At 43.1% G+C, this 19,937-nt stretch overlaps 2 protein-coding genes and 1 long non-coding RNA gene across 3 annotated transcripts; all 3 read right to left on the reverse strand.

The window, feature by feature from the left end:
- Nucleotides 1–1,170: 1,170 nt before the first annotated feature.
- LOC141777041 (monocyte chemotactic protein 1B-like) lies at nt 1,171–2,155 on the reverse strand. Its single transcript, XM_074650972.1, has 3 exons — nt 1,996–2,155; nt 1,766–1,874; nt 1,171–1,559 (listed from the first exon to the last, which is right to left on the reverse strand). The coding sequence occupies exons 1-3, from the start codon at nt 2,060–2,062 to the stop codon at nt 1,430–1,432; spliced, it is 306 nt and encodes a 101-aa protein (XP_074507073.1). The 5' UTR covers nt 2,063–2,155; the 3' UTR covers nt 1,171–1,429.
- A 3,554-nt stretch (nt 2,156–5,709) lies between these two features.
- Nucleotides 5,710–6,696, reverse strand: LOC141777042 (monocyte chemotactic protein 1B-like). The gene is made up of 3 exons (XM_074650973.1): nt 6,537–6,696; nt 6,307–6,415; nt 5,710–6,087 (listed from the first exon to the last, which is right to left on the reverse strand). The coding sequence occupies exons 1-3, from the start codon at nt 6,601–6,603 to the stop codon at nt 5,958–5,960; spliced, it is 306 nt and encodes a 101-aa protein (XP_074507074.1). The 5' UTR covers nt 6,604–6,696; the 3' UTR covers nt 5,710–5,957.
- Nucleotides 6,697–8,247: 1,551 nt separating this feature from the next.
- LOC141776267 (uncharacterized) lies at nt 8,248–8,960 on the reverse strand. The gene is made up of 3 exons (XR_012595720.1): nt 8,810–8,960; nt 8,637–8,705; nt 8,248–8,578 (listed from the first exon to the last, which is right to left on the reverse strand). It is a non-coding gene; the product is annotated as an uncharacterized LOC141776267 (long non-coding RNA).
- Between the last annotated feature and the right edge of the window lie 10,977 nt (nt 8,961–19,937).

Genomic DNA, 19,937 nt, shown 5'->3' on the forward strand with positions numbered 1-19,937 from the left:
GTTGACAAAATATCACATCTTGTAATGCAACATAAACACACATAAGCATTACCATAGAATGAATGAATGAATAAGTTATTTTCGTGTCTGGTTATTTACATAACCCATCCCTACAGGACCATTGAGTTCAATTAAAAAAACTCAAATTGCACATTATAAGCTTTATAAAGGAAATGCTTCATATATTGTATATAATCAATAGGTCATATCTAAGAACTATGTTATACAGTATTTCACACAGGTTTCTGTTTTTAATGATCAGTCATATAATAGACTACAACAAAACAAATAAACAGCACTTTATTCTTCTCTTAATAACTAATAATCCTGACCCCTAAAACATTATTGCTCCGGGCGGTAGTGGAATGTAATATTTACATAGCATAGTGACCTAAATGTATTCAAATACTGTACTTAAGTGCACATATCAAGTACTTGCATACTTGAGTATTTTCCATTTTATGCCTCTTTATACTTTGCTATATTTCAGTGGAAAAATATTTAAATATTTGACAGCTGTAGTATGTTAACTCTGTAGTGTGTTAACTCTTTGTGACCTGGGTTACACTAGTTACTTTAAAATTAAGATTTTACAAACGAAACATGGATTTATAGAATATGATGCAATGTTATATAAAATAGTTGAGATTAGCTCCACCTCGATTACAGTAACATGCTAATTTTTATGCATAATCATTAATGTACTAATGTACTGTAGATGATTGAAGTGTGTAACACGCACAGGGGACATTATTTTGCATTGGGTACTTTTACTTTTGATACTTTAAGTACATATAATTAGTAATGAATATAAGAAATAATGTAATGATTATAAGCAGGAATGTTAGAAGTACTCTTACTGTCTGGTAATCCAACTTTTACTTTATTAACGGCTCTGAATATCTTTTAGTGAATACTCCTCTTTGGATTCTCTGACTCAAGAATCTCTACCATCTTTCAGTCTACAAACACTGCCCATAGACTCAACTGTGTTACCATGGCGAATCTCTGTGTTTTGTGGTCTTTTTCTTTTTGGAAATGAATCGCATGAAGAGATGAGATAAAGAGATGAGAAGAAGAGGCCTTTAGATGTGGAGATTGTAGGTTTTCTCTATACATGCACTTAGACAGTAATCTATTCTGCAACTCACAATCACCAAAACAAAGCTGTTACATTGACAAAATTTATTAGGTAATGTTTCTCAGAATCATTGTACAATGATTATTTACATAATTACAGTCATCGAACAAACATATCATTGTAAATTATACATAAAAAGGGCAAATATAAAAGATATAATTTCACTTAACTAAAATGAGGTAAGGACTGCAGAAAATATGAAAACATTCAAAAGTCTGTGGATCAGTAGTAGAGAAATTGGGAGCTATGGCCTTTTAATTTTAGTTTCAATAGTTCTGTCTTATTGTGTCAGCGACGGCGTGTTGGGAAGGTAGAGTGTTGGCGTTGCCAGTCCTTTCCGTCTAGGTAGGCCATGCTGGTCTTTGTCCATACTCTGTCGGGGTCACCACAAATCCTGATGCCTTTCACCGTGGTAAATCTATTGAAAATCACAACACAGAAAATACACATTCAATAACATGTTGCAACCGTTTTGAAGAGGAGATGATCAAAATTTTAAAAAATCTGTAAGTCTGAAACTCAATGCATCACAGTATACATGTACTAAACTGTTCAAAAGATCAAATTACATATTATGAGAAACTTTGCACATAAATCCAACGTTGAACAGATTGGATGACTTACACCACTGCGTATATAGGGCACGACTGTGTATCTTGTTTGTAGTATGACTTCAGCAGGTCTCGGTGGATTTGAGTTTTTGAGAGTTTTCGACAACAACTGGCTATCCCACCTTTGAATAAAAACACAAGAGTCCATTATTAGCATCATCACATTTTCCATAATCATGAAATAATACATCATATCATATTACATAAATGCACATACATAAAAAACCTCCATATAGTTCTTACCTTTAGCCGAGGCTGTGGACACCACGATGGCTACAAGGAGGAGCGAGACAAAGGCGAGACTTGTCATTGTGTGTCTCTGGCTGAAACAGATGTGATGTGTGCATCTGCTCTGCAACCCTTTTTAAGCCCACCGACACAGTCGACACCTTCATTTACGCATCTTGAAAGTGCTGTACCCACAGATATGCACACGGCAGGAAAGTAGAGTAAATGTTTCCTCCCGCAGCGGCTCACCGGCGGGGCCCTCGCCTCTCCACCCATTACTGGTGGTCTGAGGGTGTCAATACATGTTCCACTGCAGGAGGTTGTGGTCTCTGCATGTACTATTATAGTATTTACAATTCAAATTATTATGTGGAAAGTACCTGTAATACCTTCACCTGTGATTCCAGGATATCAAACACTTGATCTTGATCATCATGGTCAGTGAAAATGAGGACGTTGCGAAACCTTATCTACTTCATTACATTTTAAAGGGATCAAAGTACATTTATAGGCTCTTTTCTACACAGACCAGTTTTCCAGATAGCTTTTGACTTGTTATAGTTGATGAGTATAAACTGTTCAGAATCTTTCTTAGGTTTAGTACAAATAAGATCTGCTGCTAACCTGTTGGACTCAGTAGAACCTGGAAAACAAGACACACACAAAGAGAAAGTCTTTAATGTTACTGCCAAGGGCAGAGTTCATTCCTACAGTCTCACTTTCTGCTGTAACACAGAAGCTTAGTTTCTACTGTTAGGTTTTTGAGGTGAGAGTTTATTTGTGCTGCTGACGCTGGCATGCTCATTTCTGCAACCGCAGTGCATGCAGAGGGAGAGAACATTGTTTTGTGAGCAAAGGTTATTGCTTATATCAGGGCTGTCAGAGTTAATGTGATGATAATGCATTAACGCAAATTTGTTTTAACGCCCCTAATTTCTTTAACGCATTAAAGCAATTCATCTTTCTGAGGTTGTAGCAGGCTCTGTTTTAAAACTAGACGATCCTGGTATCATATGAAACTAGAAAAACCTAAGGAATCCATTGGTACCAACCATGTCATACTAGCTTGTTGGGAAGGAGGATAAATAATGCTCCAAACTTGCGCTAAATTTTGGCGAAGAAAACCTGTCATAGCCATTTTCAAAGGGTCCCTTGACCTCTGACCTCAAGATATGTGAATGTAAATGAGTTCTATGGGTACCCACGAGTCTCCCCTTTACAGACATGCCCACTTTATGATAATCACATGCAGTTTGGGGCAAGTCATAGTCAAGTCAGCACACTGATGCACTGACAGCTGTTGTTACCTGTTGGGCTGCAGTTTGCTATGTTATGATTTGAGCATATTTTTAATGCTAAATGCAGTACCTGTGAGGGTTTCTGGACAATATTTGTCATTGTTCTGTGTTGGTAATTGAATTCCAATAATAAATGTATGCATAAAGCAAGCATATTTGCCCAATCCTATGTTGATAAGAGTATTAAATACTTGACAAATCTCCCTGTTCAAATTTTGAACAGATAAAAAATGTGTGATTCATTTGCAATTAATCACAATTAAATATTTGAAATGATTGACAGACCTAGTTTATATATAAAAAAAGAAATGCAGAAAGAAACAAACTTCAAGGGACATATATAACAGACCAACATATCCCCCCCACTCACAGGAGTACCCCGACCCTTCTCCTATAAAGAGGTATCATGGTACGTAGGCTACATGTATACCAAACTACTATACAGTAATGGTAGTGAGCAAAAACATAAATAAAAATTGCGCAAACACCATACCATAAAATGTGGTACTGATCCAAATTGGACAACCTCATCACAGCCAATCAGCTGCAAAAGTGGTACCATGAAAGGCTAACTCCACCGAGGCAGTGACCCATGACACCTCCCTGTGGGGGTTTACGTATTACTTACAGTAGCACCTTTATACTTTCAACAGCATTAACTACACATTTACATTATTTTGTTTTGCACCATGTGTCCTTGCAACAGACTGTCAAGAATATCCAGAAAAGGAAGTAACCACTGTTGTCTCTGCAAAGAACGTCAGGCCTGCCAATCTAGGGCGATCATTTCTGTGGCTGCTGTTAGGTCAGCCAGCCATATACGTTATTGTTGAAGTGTAACTTTCAGATTGGCCTGCCAATCTAGGGTGATCATTTCTGTGGCTGCTGTTAGGCAGATTAATAAATAATCATCACTCAACAATAAAACCAATGGAGAGAGCATGGTCCATAATCTCTCACATGAAGAGACACAGTTCCAACATCTAAAAACTTCTGGACATTCCCATATACCATGTGTAAAAGTGTACCGGAAACTTTCTACTGTGAGTGGGTTTTTCGGTCATGATGCTGTGTGCTCATTTCTGCAACCACAGTGCATGCAGGGGGAGAGAACATATTCCTCTATGCTGGTCTACATTTGCAGGTTATACACACAAACACAGATGCACATACATGCACACGATACACCAAACCATGTTGTTCATTTCCACTGAAACCCACATTAGGAAAAGCATCGCAGCAGAGACACTTCTGTTGAAAGCTTTGAGTTGGAGGGTCCACAGTCGCTTATTCGTGGCTGTTTGTTCTATTTGAGAGATACAGTAACAGTTAGATAAGAGTTATCTTAATGCAGGCTCGTGTGGGATATACAGTAATTACTAAACACACTAACACAGCTAATTCATGAAAATCCCTGAAACAACATAAACTTGGAAAAAAAAGTTTGAAAATTTGTGTTTGGTGGATTATTTCTCTGTTGTTACAAAGCTAATTTGCATTGTATTTTACATCGTTGGAAAGCCTGTTTATTTACCTTCACAATGATGTCCAACTTGTAAGGATCATGCATTTGTAGGATGAGCAGCACAGCTGATTATTTGGTAGTGCCCAATGGTAAACAGAGTATTCCTGTTGGTATTGACTCTTGTTTTGAGTTGTTCGGTGGATTGGATGATTGAACTCTCTATCAGTAACAAGGAACAAACAAGACATATTGGCTATTTTACACTTTATTCATTTAATACACCGTCAGGAGCCTCAGTAGCTCTTTATACTCTATTTATTTCAGAGGAAAAATATTTCAATATTTGACAGCTTTAGTTACTTTATAAATTAAGATTTTACAAACAAAACATGGATTTATATGATGCAATGTTATAGATTAAATTTCCCAACAGTATATAAAATAGTTGCGATTAGCTCCACCTCGATAACAGTAACATGCTCATTTTAATGCATCATCATCAACGTACTATAAATGACTGAAGTGTGTAACACGCACAGGGGACATTATTCTGCAATGGGAACTTTTACTTTCGATACTTTATATGTATTGCTGATAATACCTAAATACTTTTACTAAAGTAATATAATGATTATAAGCAGGAATGTTAGAAGTACTCTTACTGTCTGGTAATCCAACTTTTACTTTATTAACGGCTCTGAATATCTTTTAGTGAATACTCCTCTTTGGATTCTCTGACTCAAGAATCTCTACCGTCTTTCAGTCTACAAACACTGCCCATCTAATCTATGTTACCATGGCGAATCTCTGTGTTTTGTGGTCTTTTTTTTGGAAACAAATCGCAATGAGAGATGAGATAAAGAGATGAGAAGAAGAGGCCTTTAGATGCGGAGATTGTAGCTTTTCTCCATACACGCACTTAGACAGTAATCTATTCTGCAACTCACAATCACCAAAATGTAGCCGTTACATTGTGACCATTTTTATTAGATAATGTCTCTCAGAATCATTGTACTGTGATTATTTACACAATTACAGTCATCAAACAAACATATCATTGAAAATTATACAGAAAAAAGGCAAATATAATAGATATCATTTCACTTAACTAAGGACTTAAAATATGAAAACATTCAAAAGACTGTGGAGCATTCGAAGACAAGTTGGGAGCTATGACCTTTTAATTTTAGTTCCAATAGTTCTGTCTCATTGTGTTAGCCACGGCGTGTTTGGAAGGTAGAGTTTTGGCATTGCCCGTTGTTTCCGTCTAGGTAGGCCATGCTGGTCTTTGTCCACACTCTGTTGGGGTTAGCACAGATCCTTTTGTTTTTCAGCGTGGTAAATCTATTGAAAATCACAACACAGAAAATACACATTCAGTAACATGTCGCAACCGTTTTGAAGAGGAGATGATCAACATTTTAAAAAATCCCAAATTATTATGGTTAGGTCTGAAACTCAATGCATCACAGTATACATGTACTAAACTGTTCAAAAGATACAACAACATATTATGAGAAACTTTGCACATAAATCCAACGTTGAACAGATTGGATGACTTACACCACTGCGTATATAGGGCACGACGATTTATCTTGTTTGTAGTATTCCTTCAGCAGGTCTCGGTGGATTTTAGTTTTTGAGAGTTTTCGACAACAACTGGCTATCCCACCTTTGAATAAAGACACAAGAGTCCATTATTAGCATCATCACATTTTCCATAATCATGAAATAATACATCATATCATATTGCATAAATGCACAAACAAAAAAAACCTCCACATCGTTCTTACCTTTAGCCGAGGCTGTGGACACCACGATGGCTACAAGGAGGAGCGAGACAAAGGCGAGACTTGTCATTGTGTGTCTCTGGCTAAAACAGATGTGATGCGTGTTTCTGCTCTGCAAGCCCTTTTTAAGCCCACCGACACAATATGCACACGGCTGGAAATAGAGTACTTGTTTCCTCCCGCAGCGGCTCACCGGTGTGGCCCTCGCCCCTCCTTCACCTCATCACAGCCAATCAGCTGCAAAAGTGGTACCATTAAACGCTAACTCCACCAAGGCAGTGACCCATGACACCTCCCTGCGAGAGTTTATGTATTACTTACAGTAGCACCTTTATACTTTCAACAGCATTAACTAAAACATTTACATTATTTTGTTTTGCACCATGTGTCCTTGCAACAGACTGTTTCATCTAAAGAATATCCAGTAAAGGAAGTAACCACTGTTGTCTCTGCAAAGATCTTGAGGCCGGCCAATCTAGGGCAATCATTTCTGTGGCTGCTGTTAGGCCAGCCAGCCATACACGTCATTGTTGAAGTGTCACTTTCAATAAAGAATCGTCACTCAACAATAAAACCAATGGAGAGAGCATGGTCCATAATCTCTCACATGAAGAGACACAGTTCCAAAATCTAAAAACTTCTGGACATTCCCATACCATATGTAAAAGTGTACCGGAAACTTTCTCATGTGTGTTGGTTTTTCGGTCCTGATGCTGTGTGCTCATTTCTGCAACCACAGTGCATGCAGGGGGAGAAAACATAGTCCTCTATGCTGGTCTACATTTGCAGGTTATACACTACAATAACAATCCTAGGATTGTTGTGTTATATGTGACAAAAAGCCTGCATTTTTAAGTGAATGAAATGTGCTTTTTGCTAGCAATGACAATGTTACAGGGTTATAGGATTAGTGTAACAGCTTGTTATTTAATATTCACACAGTAAACATGAACAATGGCTGCATTTCCTGTTTATTGTGTCTTATGTAGGTTGTTGTTTTTTCATGGTCCAACTCGGTGTGAGAGCCTGAGAGATGCTGACCAACACTACATGATGGAGGAAACAGGGACCATCCCACCATGTGGACCTCGACTCATGATGGATTCTTCACTTGGATTCCAGATAAGCTTTAAAAACTGTAACGTTATGTGGACCTTAAAATTATCTAAATCTTAATTCATCTATTTATTTTTATTTTAAAGGTCACCTATTATGCAAAATGCACTTTTCCATGTCTTTTAAACATCAATATCTGTCCCCAGTGTGTCTACAGGCCACCATAGTATCATAAAAGACCATCCTCTCTCTTTTTCTCCTCCTCCGTTTGTCCGGAAATGGGTGCAGAAAAAAAAATCGCTTTTTTCCTTGTATTCTGACGTCATTAGGGAATGCAAGCCACGTGAGGGTTTCCTGGTCGAACCAGAGAGAACCTTCAGTAGCTGACCCCGCCCCACAGCGCGTCACTGTCTCTCCTCCTCAACCGAACTTGAGCAAAGTAGCTCCTACAGTTAGTCTGCAAGAACCAGCAGAACAGGCTTCATGTACTCCCATCATCTAAATATAACATGTTCTTTCACAAAGGCTTTATGTAATTACACTGTTTAAACAGATGATATTTATATATTATATATATTTGATGTCATGCATGTAGCAGAGTACAGGTAGTAAATAGTGACTTGTAAGCAACACAACACATTTCTGTTTCACAGTCAAACTTTATTTGAGTAGACAGATGACAATATTAATTATTCACAGCATTTGTAATCATCTCACCTGTTAGTTAGTTATGTTAACATGGTACAGGAGAAAGTCTTCAGCTCTGGTAAACTATGGTAAGCTAAGCTCCGGTGGTCTGTAGTCATGGTAACACAGAGACAGCTACTACTGTAAATAATATACCATTACTCTGATCTTCCATACATTTATCTTTTAGCAGAAATAATGAACTGACTACTGTTTCACATCTTCTATTTTCCACCCTGATGGTCGCTGTGTTTACACACCGTCTCATAGCGGTAGCATGTAGCTAACCCGTTAGCATGTAGCTACATGCTAACGGGTTAGCTACATGCTACCGGGTTAGCTCTGTATCTCCATGTAAACAGAGCCATCTGCTCTCAGCTGTCTGCTCTCCTCTGGGATGATTCTGTCGGTCATTTCTCACAGATGGATCTGTAAAGACAGACGTAAAACAGAGTGTATGTTTACGGTTTACAGAGTTGATGCATGAGGTAAACACTGAGTTAACTAACAGAGATATAAACAGCATTATTTACCTGAGAGAAACCGTCAGGAGAACCTGGAATCTGGACCGCAGATGTTCATCATTTGTCGCCGATTTCTGATCAGATTCCTCCGGTAACGTGCGCTGGGTGAAGTTTCTGGTTTATAAACTTTAAAGTGGTTTATAAACTTTATTCTAGCTGCTATCTCTCCACTCGTCTCTCTCTCTCTCTCTCTCTCTCTCTCTCTCTCTCTCTCTCACTCAACAATAAAACCAATGGAGAGAGCATGGTCCATAATCTCTCACATGAAGAGACACAGTTCCAAAATCTAAAAACTTCTGGACATTCCCATATACCATATGTAAAGATGTACCGGAAACTTTCTAATGTGTGTGTGTTTTTCGGTCCTGATGCTGTGTGCTCATTTCTGCAACCACAGTGCATGCAGAGGGAGAGAACATAGTCCTCTATACTGGTCTACATTTGCAGGTTATACACACAAACACAGAGTTATCTTAATGCAGGCTAATGTGGGAAATACAGTAATCACTAAACACACTAACACAGCTAAGTCATGAAAATCCCTGAAACAACATATAAGTGACAAGGATCATCATTCCTCAAAAACATCATGAAAAAAATACATAATACTTAGTTAACCCAATATTCATCATCCTTAAAATGTCTGCAAGTAGACCTACTACTGCAACTACTTCTTACACCAAAGTGTGAAGATAGTCATAATGAAAAACAAGTATGGAACCTCCATCAATTTGACAAGGAATAGTTTATAGCATTACTGTATGAAATGGTTGCAGTTTTCCTAAATGTCCAACAGAATGCACTACCACATTCAGATGTTAAGAAAACCAACAAGCAAGAGTTCAAGATGGAAGCAAGTTAGCTAAAAGAGTAAAAGTTGATATTCTATGTGAATTTGACACCAAAGTTAACCAGGAACAGGTTTATCGTGTTTTGGGATACTGTGGTTAATGAAACATGATCTGGTGAGTATCTTATCTCTGCTCATGTTAACTTAGTGTTTGGTCTATTTCCAAAACTACAATTGGGAAAATAAATCACAATCGTAGAAATGTCGTGTTATATGTGACAAAAAGCCTGCATTTTTAAGTGAATGAAATGTGCTTTTTGCTAGCAATGACAATGTTACAGGGTTACAATGGATGCACTTCCTGTTTATTGCGTCTTATGTAGGTTTTTTTTTTTCATGGTCCAACTCGGTGTGAGAGCCTGAGAGATGCTGACCAACACTACATGATGGAGGAAACAGGGACCATCCCACCACGTGGACCTTGACACATGATGGATTCTTCACTTGGATTCCAGGTAAGCTTTAAAAACTGTAACATTATGTGGCCCTTAAAATGATCTAAATCTTAATTCATTTATTTATTTTTATTTTAAGGCCTGAATTTTTTATTTTATCGAAGAAAATCTAAATGAGACCATGAAGGGTGATTTCGATTAAGGTACTTTCTTGAGTCTATCAAAAGAAAATTGGCAGCATTTGTCATTTATTTATACGCCTAAAGTAACATATGATTTATGGTTACCTGACTGTTGTCTAGTAGCGTGATGTCACTACAAAACCTCAGTGAACGTTGTTCTATTTCATCCTTACTGACCGCCAGAGGCAGTGCTTCAACACTGGATATCTTCGTCTCGCGCATGCGCAGGTCGAGTATTAATATCAACAAAGTCACGTGTGACCTCGGATGACCCTTAGGTATAAGTTCCGGTGTCATCCACGAGATCAGTCCTATTTCATCTTCTCGCTTGCGCAGTTTAACTACTGTGGTAGCATTAGCTAAAAGCTAAATTACCTATTTGAGCTCGTCGCCGGTAGCCTTGTGACCACCGGTCGGAGTTGCGGAGTTTCGCCCTCCAAAGGCTGCGACGAGCCGCCCATCAAACTGTGTTGTCCGCCGTTCGGTCCTCCGACGGAGGAGACGGCGGATGCACCTATCCTGGTCATCACCAGCGTGATAAGGACATCCTCCAATGTGTACATCACCCGGTGAGATCGATTTACATTGTGTTCTATAACAATAACGTCTGTGCACAGTTAGCAGAGCGTTAGCTCATGCTAAACTAGTGAGATACTAACAAGAGCGTGTCCGCTCAGTGTTTACCGTTTGACAACGGGCTGTCAGGGAGGAGGCGTCCAGCTCTCCTCTCTGCTCTGTGTAGCACTATAACGAACATTGCTTACAGCTGAGTATAGTGGTAACATTACTGTATGCATTGTTTACTATAAACTTACTGCCTTCTTAACTAGCTGAGTGCTCTCGCTCAGGCTAACCTTGGCATTGATTACCACAACGTTACTGTCCTCACATTAGCAGAGTGCTCTCGCTCAGGCTAATCGGGTAGACTCAGACATTGACAGTTACTGTGCTAGTGAAGACAGTGTGCTCGCTCTCCTCTCACTACACAGGCTGTTGTTTCTGCACGTTCTCTCCAGTTAGCAGCGCGTTCTCGCTCAGGCTAAACTAGTGAGATACTAACAAGAGCGTGTCCGCTCAGTGTTTATCGTTTGACAACGTGCTGTCAGGGAGGAGGCGTCCAGCACTATAACGAACAGCTTACTATAGCTTCTGTGTTTACGGGTAGCAGCGCGCCCTCGCTCAAGCTAACTCGGCGCGACACCAGCAACAGCTAAGTATATTGGTAACATTACTATACGCGTCGTTTACTATAAACCTTACTGCCTTATTAATTAGCAGAGTGCTCTCGCTCAGGCTAATTTCGGCATTGTTTTCACAACGTTGACAGTTACTGTGCTAGTGAAGACAGTGTGCTCGCTCTCCTCTCACTACACAGACGGTTTCCTGCACGTTCTCCCCAGTTAGAGTGCTCTCGCTCAGGCTAACTTGGCATTGATTACCACAACGTTACTGTCCTCGCATTAGCAGAGTGCTCTCGCTCAGGCTAATCGGGTAGACTCGGACATTGACAGTTACTGTGCTAGTGAAGACAGTGTGCTCGCTCTCCTCTCACTACACAGGCTGTTTTTCTGCACGTTCTCTCCAGTCAGCAGAGTGCTCTCGCTCAGGCTAACTCGGAGTGACACCAGCAACAGTTAAGTATATTGATAACAGTTACTGTGCTAGTGAAGACAGTGTGCTCGCTCTCCTCTCACTACACAGACTGTTTCTTGCACGTTCTCCTCAGTTAGCAGAGTGCTCTCGCTCAGGCTAACCTTGGCATTGATTACCACAACTTTACTGTCCTCGCATTAGCAGAGTGCTCTCGCTCAGGCTAATCGGGTAGACTCAGACATTGACAGTTACTGTGCTAGTGAAGACAGTGTGCTCGCTCTCCTCTCACTACACAGGCTGGTTTTTCTGCACGTTCTCTCCAGTTAGCAGCGCGTTCTCGCTCAGGCTAAACTGTGGCATCGGAGTCCATAACACTACTGTCCTCGCTTTAGCAGGGTGCTCTCGCTCAGGCTAATCGGGTAGAATCAGACATCGACAGTTACTGTGCTAGTGAAGACAGTGGGCTCGCTCTCCTCTCACTACACAGACTGTTTCCTGCACGTTCTCTTCAGTCAGCAGAGTGCTCTCGCTCAGACTGACTTCAGCAGCAACTGACGGGACAGAGTTTCTCCGTGGCTGTCACGATGCTCAACTCTCCAGGCTGCTACACCTGTATGGCTCCTCTTCAAACCTCCTGATGGGTTACGCTGTCCCCTCAGGGCAGCTGGCCCCAGCCCAAACTAACCGTTCCAAACGGCAGGCCACAGAGGCTGCGGGTGCGCCATCCAAGAAGCAGGCTAAGTCTGGCAAGCTGTCTTCTAAAGTGGATCTGCTTACGGCTGAGCTAGCCCAGATGAAGTCGCTCCTCCTGGCCCTCCACTCTAGTGCGGGTACGGAGGACGCAGGTACACCAACTCTGCCCATGGCTGAGTCAGATTCGGAGGAAGATGCTGTCTCGATGGCGGCTTCAGCCACCCTCTTTAATGAATACAACGTGGAGGAGCCCTCCCATTCCTCTGGGCGCGGCTCCCGTTCCTCGGCCCATAGTTCTTCCGATGGGTATACGGCAGCCAGAATCGGCGCCTGCGAGCGCTTTCTTTAGGCGCGCGCCGGCCTCCACCGCCTTTACTGTCCCTCCCTCCAAAGAGTATCTTAGGGAGTTACAGGCATGCTGGAGGGATACTAGGGCTTTCTCCCGTCTCCCGTCTGATGGCCGAACCCTGGCAGCCATGCAGGATGCGGCAAAAATTGGCCTTGACCACATGCCAGCTATTGAGCCTGCCATTGCTTCTCTCATAGTCTCCCCTGACGAGGCTCTGAGACCAGAGGCAAGGTGCCCTCGACCCCAATGTCGGGTCACAGACGACCTCCTCTCTAAAGCTTATGATACAACGGCTCGCATGGGCCGCAGGGGCAACGCCCTCTCACACCTCATGCTTGCCCTCTCAGCCTCTCTGCAGGAGGCAGCTCCCGACGTTTCCTCCACCAGCCTCAGTGACGCGTCATTGCAGGCGTTTGCACTGATGTCGAGGGAACTTGGACGGCTGATGTCCATGCTGGTTCAGACTCGTCGCCAGGTTGGCTGACGCTGAGCACAGCGGACACTCTTCGTGCTGTCACCAGATGGGAATGGTTCACATCTGTCGACTTGAAGGAGGCTTATTTCCATGTTCCCATGGTACCTCACCAGAGGAGGTTTCTTCGTTTTGTTTTCCAAAACCGTCAATTTCAGTTAAGGGTGCTTCCATTTGGACTCTCCCTGTCCCCACGAGTATTCACTAGGTGCGTTGCGGCGGCCCTCTCGCCCCTGCAGTCACGCGGCATGAAGATCCTGCCGTATCTAGACGATTGGCTGATCTGTGCGCCATCCCCGCTTCAGGCGGCCCGGGACACGGCCCTCCTTCTCTCCCACATGGCCCAGCTGGGTCTCAGGGTGAACTTGGAGAAGACCTCTCTGAACCCCTCCCAGAGCAGAACCTTTATTGGTATGGCTCTGGATACAGTCACTATGAGGGCGTGTCCGTCACTTCAGCGTGTGGACGACATCCTCCACCACCTTCACATCTTCCAAGGGGGCAGGTCGTTGCCCCACATTCTGTTTCTTCGCCTGCCGGGCAAACTGGCAGCTGCCTCAGCTGTCGTTCCCTTGGGCTTGCTTTCACTGCGCCCTCTGCAGAGATGGCTGAACGGCCTCCACCTGGACGCCAAGCGGCACAGGCACAAGAAGATAAAGGTGTCTCAACAGTGCTTCTCGCTCTATCCCCAGGGAGGGAGAGAGCGTACTTGGAAAAGGGCGTGCCCATGGGCTCCGTCCATCCCGCAGAGAGACCGTCACAACATGCCTGCCTCTCTGGGTGGGGTGCAGTGTGGCAGAACAAGACTGCTCGGAGACAGTGGTCTGCTCTGGACCGCACAGAGCATGTCAATGTGCTGGAGCGACGTGCGGTGCACCTAGCGCTCAAGCACTTCCTGCCATACCTGAGAGGGAAGCATGTGCTCGTCCGGTCGGACAACACATCGACCGTCTTTTATATAAACCACCAAGGGGGCACCAAATCTGCAGGGTTGCTGCAGACATCCCAGGCTCTTCTGACATGGGCAGCCTCTCGCCTGACCAGCCTACGGGCAATGTATTTGCCAGGGGAACGGAACCTTGTCGCAGATTTCCTCTCCCGTCACAAACCCCCGCCGGGGGAGGGGAGCCTTCACCCACAGGTGGTGCACAAAATATGGAGTCTCTTCGGCAGAGCAGAGGTGGATCTCTTTGCCTCAGAGATGTCAACCCACTGCCTCCTCTGGTTCTCCTTGAGGGAGAAGACCAGCCCTCTAGGTCAAGATACTCTGGCTCACACGTGGCCAGAGAGTCTCCTCTATGCCTTCCCACCGTTCCCTCTGATCCTACCAACGCTTCTCAGAGTGTTTCAGCAGGGCCACAGACTTCTCCTGGTGGCCCCCTTCTGGCCAGCAAGGATAGGGTTCTCACTGCTGCACAGACTCTGCTGCGGGACGCCCTGGCGCCTCCCCAGCAGAACAGACCTCTTATCTCAGCTGGGGGGTCAGATCTGGCATCCCGACCCCAGCCGCCTTCAGCTGTGGGTTTGGCCGCTGGAGGGCCCGACCCAATGCTGACTGATTGCATAGAGCCCGTCAGAAAGACTATTCTGAATGCCAGAGCACCATCTACCCGCCTGCAGTACGAGAACAGGTGGAAGTTGTTCTCTGAAGGGTGTACAGTTCAGAAAGAGGACCCAGTACATTGCTCGGTGCCTACAATGCTGAAGTTCTGCAGTCCCTCATGGAAGGTGGCCGGTCTCCATCTACACTGAAGGTGTATGTGGCTGCTATTTCATCGCAGCACGATAGGGTCGATAATAACACTGTGGGGAGCAACAGGCTTGTCTCTCTTCTTAAAAGGGGCTCTGCGGCTGCGTCCCCCGAGCACTCCGAGGGCTCCCGCATGGGACCTGCCCCTGGTGCTGGACGCTCTATGCTTGCCTCCCTTTGAACCCTTAGTACAGGCAGAGCTGAGGTGGCTGTCGGCCAAAACTTCATTTCTCCTTGCCATCACTTCTGCAAAGCGTGTAGGCGAGCTACATGCCTTGTCAGTGAACAATTCACCTCTGAGGTGGAACTCAGATGGCTCAGGTGTCACTTTGTGGCCAAATACAGCGTTCCTCCCTAAGGTGCTGTCACGATCACATCACAATCAGCCTATTCGGCTTGCCCAGTTTCAAACCCCTAAAGGAGATGGGGAGGTGAGGGCAGGGCTGTTATGCCCAGTGCGGGCCCTTAGAGCCTATGTAGAAGCCACCGCATGCATACGGCGGTCAGAGCAACTCTTTATCTGTTACGGCGGTCCCAAGAAGGGCTGTGCGCTCTCAAAGCAGCGCCTGTCCCAACTGGATCGTGGAAGTGATTTCCCACGCATACAAGGTGAATGACCGTTCTCCTCCATCCACAGTAAGGTGCCACTCTACCAGGAGTGTTTCCACATCATGGGCAACCCTGAGAGGGGTCCCCTTGGAGGACATATGTGCCGCGGCCTCAGGGACGTCACCGAGCACATTCTTCAGAGATTATAGAGTCAATGTGGCCACCCCCCATCCACTGGGCGTGGTCCTTCAGCCGAGTTCCTCTGCTTCATCTTTATGGGGTATGTACTCGAGGATTCCTCGTGACTCTGTTGTTATAAGTCATCCAGTGTTGAAGCACTGCCTCTGGCGGTCAGTAAGGATGAAATAGAACGATAGTTACGAATGTAACTACGGTTCTATGAATCCTGGATGACCGCCAGAGTTCTAGTCACTCAGAATCTCGTGATCCCGCGAGAAGATTCTGTAGGACTGATCTCGTGGATGACACCGGAACTTATACCTAAGGGTCATCCGAGGTCACACGTGACTTTGTTGATATTAATACTCGACCTGCGCATGCGCGAGACGAAGATATCCAGTGTTGAAGCACTGCCTCTGGCGGTCATCCAGGATTCATAGAACCGTAGTTACATTCGTAACTATCGTTTTCTTTTGACCATGAGTGATCATTTCCTCATCTTAAAGTGTCTATAATCACTATTTTTATAATAACATCGTATTCAGCTGTAGCTTTTCTCCTTACACGCACTTAGACAGTAATCTATTCTGCAATTTACAATAACCAAAACGTAGCCGTTACATTGTGACCATTTTTATTAGATAATGTCTCTCAGAATCATTGTACTGTGATTATTTACACAATTACAGTCATCAAACAAACATATCATTACAAAATTATACAAAAAAAAGGCAAATATAATAGATATCATTTCACTTAACTAAGGACTTAAAATATGAAAACATTCAAAAGTCTGTGGATCAGCCGAAGACAAATTGGGAGTTATGGTCTTTTAATTTTAGTTTCAATAGTTCTGTCTCATTGTGTTAGCCACGGCGTGTTTGGAAGGTAGAGTTTTGGCGTTGCCCGTTGTTTCCGTCTATGTAGGCCATGCTGGTCTTTGTCCATACTCTGTCGGGGTCAGCACAAATCCTGATGCCTCTCACCGTGGTAAATCTATTGAAAATCACAACACAGAAACTGTACATTCAGTAACATGTCACAACCGTTTTGAAGAGGAGATGATCAAAATTTTCAAAAATCAAAAATTATAATGGTTAAGTCTGAAACTCAATGCATCACAGTATACATGTACTAAACTGTTCAAAATATCCAACGACATATTATGAGAAACTTTGCACATAAATCCAACGTTGAACAGATTGGATGACTTACACCACTGCGTATATAGGGCACGACGGTTTATCTTGTTTGTAGTATTCCTTCAGCAGGTCTCGGTGGATTCGAGTTTCTGAGAGTTTTCGACAACAACTGGCTGTCCCACCTTTGAATAAAGACACAAGAGTCCATTATTAGCATCATCACATTTTCCATAATCATGAAATAATACATCATATCATATTACATAAATGCACAAACAAAAAAAAACTCCACATCGTTCTTACCTTGAGCCGAGGCTGTGGACACCACGATGGCTACAAGGAGGAGCGAGACAAAGGCGAGACTTGTCATTGTGTGTCTCTGGCTAAAACAGATGTGATGCGTGTTTCTGCTCTGCAAGCCCTTTTTAAGCCCACCGACACAATATGCACACGGCTGGAAAGTAGAGTACATGTTTCCTGCCGCAGCGGCTCACCGGTGTGGCCCTCGCCCCTCCTTCACCTCATCACAGACAATCAGTGCAAAAGTGGTACCATGAAGACACCCTAACTCCACCAAGGCAGTGACCCATGACACCTCCCTGCGAGAGTTTATGTATTACTTACAGTAGCACCTTTATACTTTCAACAGCATTAACTAGAACATTTACATCACTTTGTTTTGCACCATGTGTCCTTGCAACAGACTGTTTCATCTAAAGAATATCCAGTAAAGGAAGTAACCACTGTTGTCTCTGCAAAGATCTTGAGGCCGGCCAATCTAGGGCAATCATTTCTGTGGCTGCTGTTAGGCCAGCCAACCATACACGTCATTGTTGAAGTGTAACTTTCAATAAAGAATCGTCACTCAACAATAAAACCAATGGAGAAAGCATGGTCCATGTGTCTCACATGAAGAGACACAGTTTCAACATCTAAAAACTTCTGGACATTCCCATACCATATGTAAAGATGTACCTGAAACTTTCTAATGTGTGTGTGTTTTTCGGTCCTGATGCTGTGTGCTCATTTCTGCAACCACAGTGCATGCAGGAGGAGATAACATAGTCCTCTATGCTGGTCTACATTTGCAGGTTATACACACAAACACAGATGCACATACATGCACGCGATACACCAAACCATGTTGCTGATTTCCACTGAAACCCACATTAGGAAAAGCATGGCAGCAGAGACACTTCTGTTGAAAGCTTTGAGTTGGAGTGTCCACAGTCGCATATTCGCGGCTGGCTGCACATTTGTTCTATTTGAGAGATACGGTAACAGTTAGATAAGAGTTATCTTAATGCAGGCTCATGTGGGAAATACAGTAATCACTAAACACACTAACACAGCTAAGTCATGAAAATCATGACTAGCTGGTGAACATAGTGGAGCATTTAACAGGTAAAGAGTCAGCAATTTCCCTCAGGAGGAGTTGGAGTGAATATTGGACTTACATTCATCAGGTGTGCAGAAACACGACTGCTGAATGTGTAAATAGAGGCAACTGATTTCTAGTTTGCCATATTAACTTGGTGAAAGGTGATATGTCCAAGTTGTGTTCACAAATTGTTTCCGCTACCTCTAAGTGGCTAAAAAATCAAACAAAAAAACAGATATTGCAGCTTTATCCAAGCAGTTAATGCACCTAAATAGAACCAAACCTTAACCATAGCAGTGGCAGATCAGAAAACAGTTATATGAATTATTTTTGTAATCATATGTTGAAGGCACGTACACTTGTGTCCTGCCGATAGGAGCATCAGAACAGAAAAGGCTCATGTAGTATGTGATTTGTTTTAGGCTATGACAATGTGTTTTCTCATATAATTTGAAGGAGTTATTGACTTTTGTGGCCTTTATCATTCACTTTTATGAGTGAGTCTTTATCTCTTACGGTACGTGTCCACAGGCTCCGTGCTTTCCACGCTCCCAATTCATTGTCTATGCAAGCAGCCGCGCAATGTATTCTGGTAGCGCGGCGTCGCGATTGGAGAGACTAGGCGTCACGACGCCCGCTCCTTATTTGCATGAAGTTGAGGGCTCCGCTACTTTATGCAAATCACGGGCGTCCGATGCGACTCGCCGCCTCTCGAAACTCCCGATAATCTTTTAAAATAAACGTTGTCAATCCAAAATAAAGACAGATTCAGCAACTGCGTGGCTTATTTCTCGCCTCAAATGTTTTCAGAAACACATTTCAGTGAACTATTTTCGTGAAATAAGAGAAGAAGGTTTCCAAACGAGCCTCCATACTGGTTCCGGTTTGAAAGCTGGGAGCAGCAGCCCACGGCGGGAAAGCGTTCGTCCAATCAGGAGCCGAGTGCCTTGTTTCTAGGGACAGCCCACCAAGCGTCCAATGTTGGGACGCGTCGCGTCCTCTCGCGATAAAAAACGCCCCTGTGGACACGTACCATTAGTCAACTGAGACAAAGCTATGGAGATGACTAATAAGACTATTTAATATCAGTATCATGATGCAGAACACAAAGTGGGTTATCACTTACGAGTACTAATGCTGCAGCAAATTTAGATTATACTGATAAAGATTTAAAACCGACATCAGACAAGTTATCTTATAGTCAATAAGCACTGATGGAGCTGTCGCCCCGTCACTTTCAAAATGACAATGTAAGTGGATTTTTTTTAGATGGGTCCATTATGTTTAATTGACTCTATCCTGTCCCTCCTCAATGACAGTTATTATGTTATTATGATTTAGGAATAATTGCTGATACATCCTTTAGTTGTAGTGCAGAGTGCTGAGGCCTGCAGGGCACTGATTCACTTTAAGATTGTTCTACTAACTCTTGTACTATATTGTTCTCTCATTTGGCAGTAAGTAGGAGTCCATAAAGATAATGATATGAGAGAAGAATGTCCTCACGCAATCACAGTCACACTCTTGATTTCATCTTTTAGATTAATAGCCTTGATGTAAAATAAAAAAAAAAAACTTGTGAATGAGGTTCATAAAAAAGG

This window comes from Sebastes fasciatus, chromosome 11, assembly GCF_043250625.1.
Source record: "Sebastes fasciatus isolate fSebFas1 chromosome 11, fSebFas1.pri, whole genome shotgun sequence".
NCBI classification, from domain to species: domain Eukaryota; kingdom Metazoa; phylum Chordata; class Actinopteri; order Perciformes; family Sebastidae; genus Sebastes; species Sebastes fasciatus.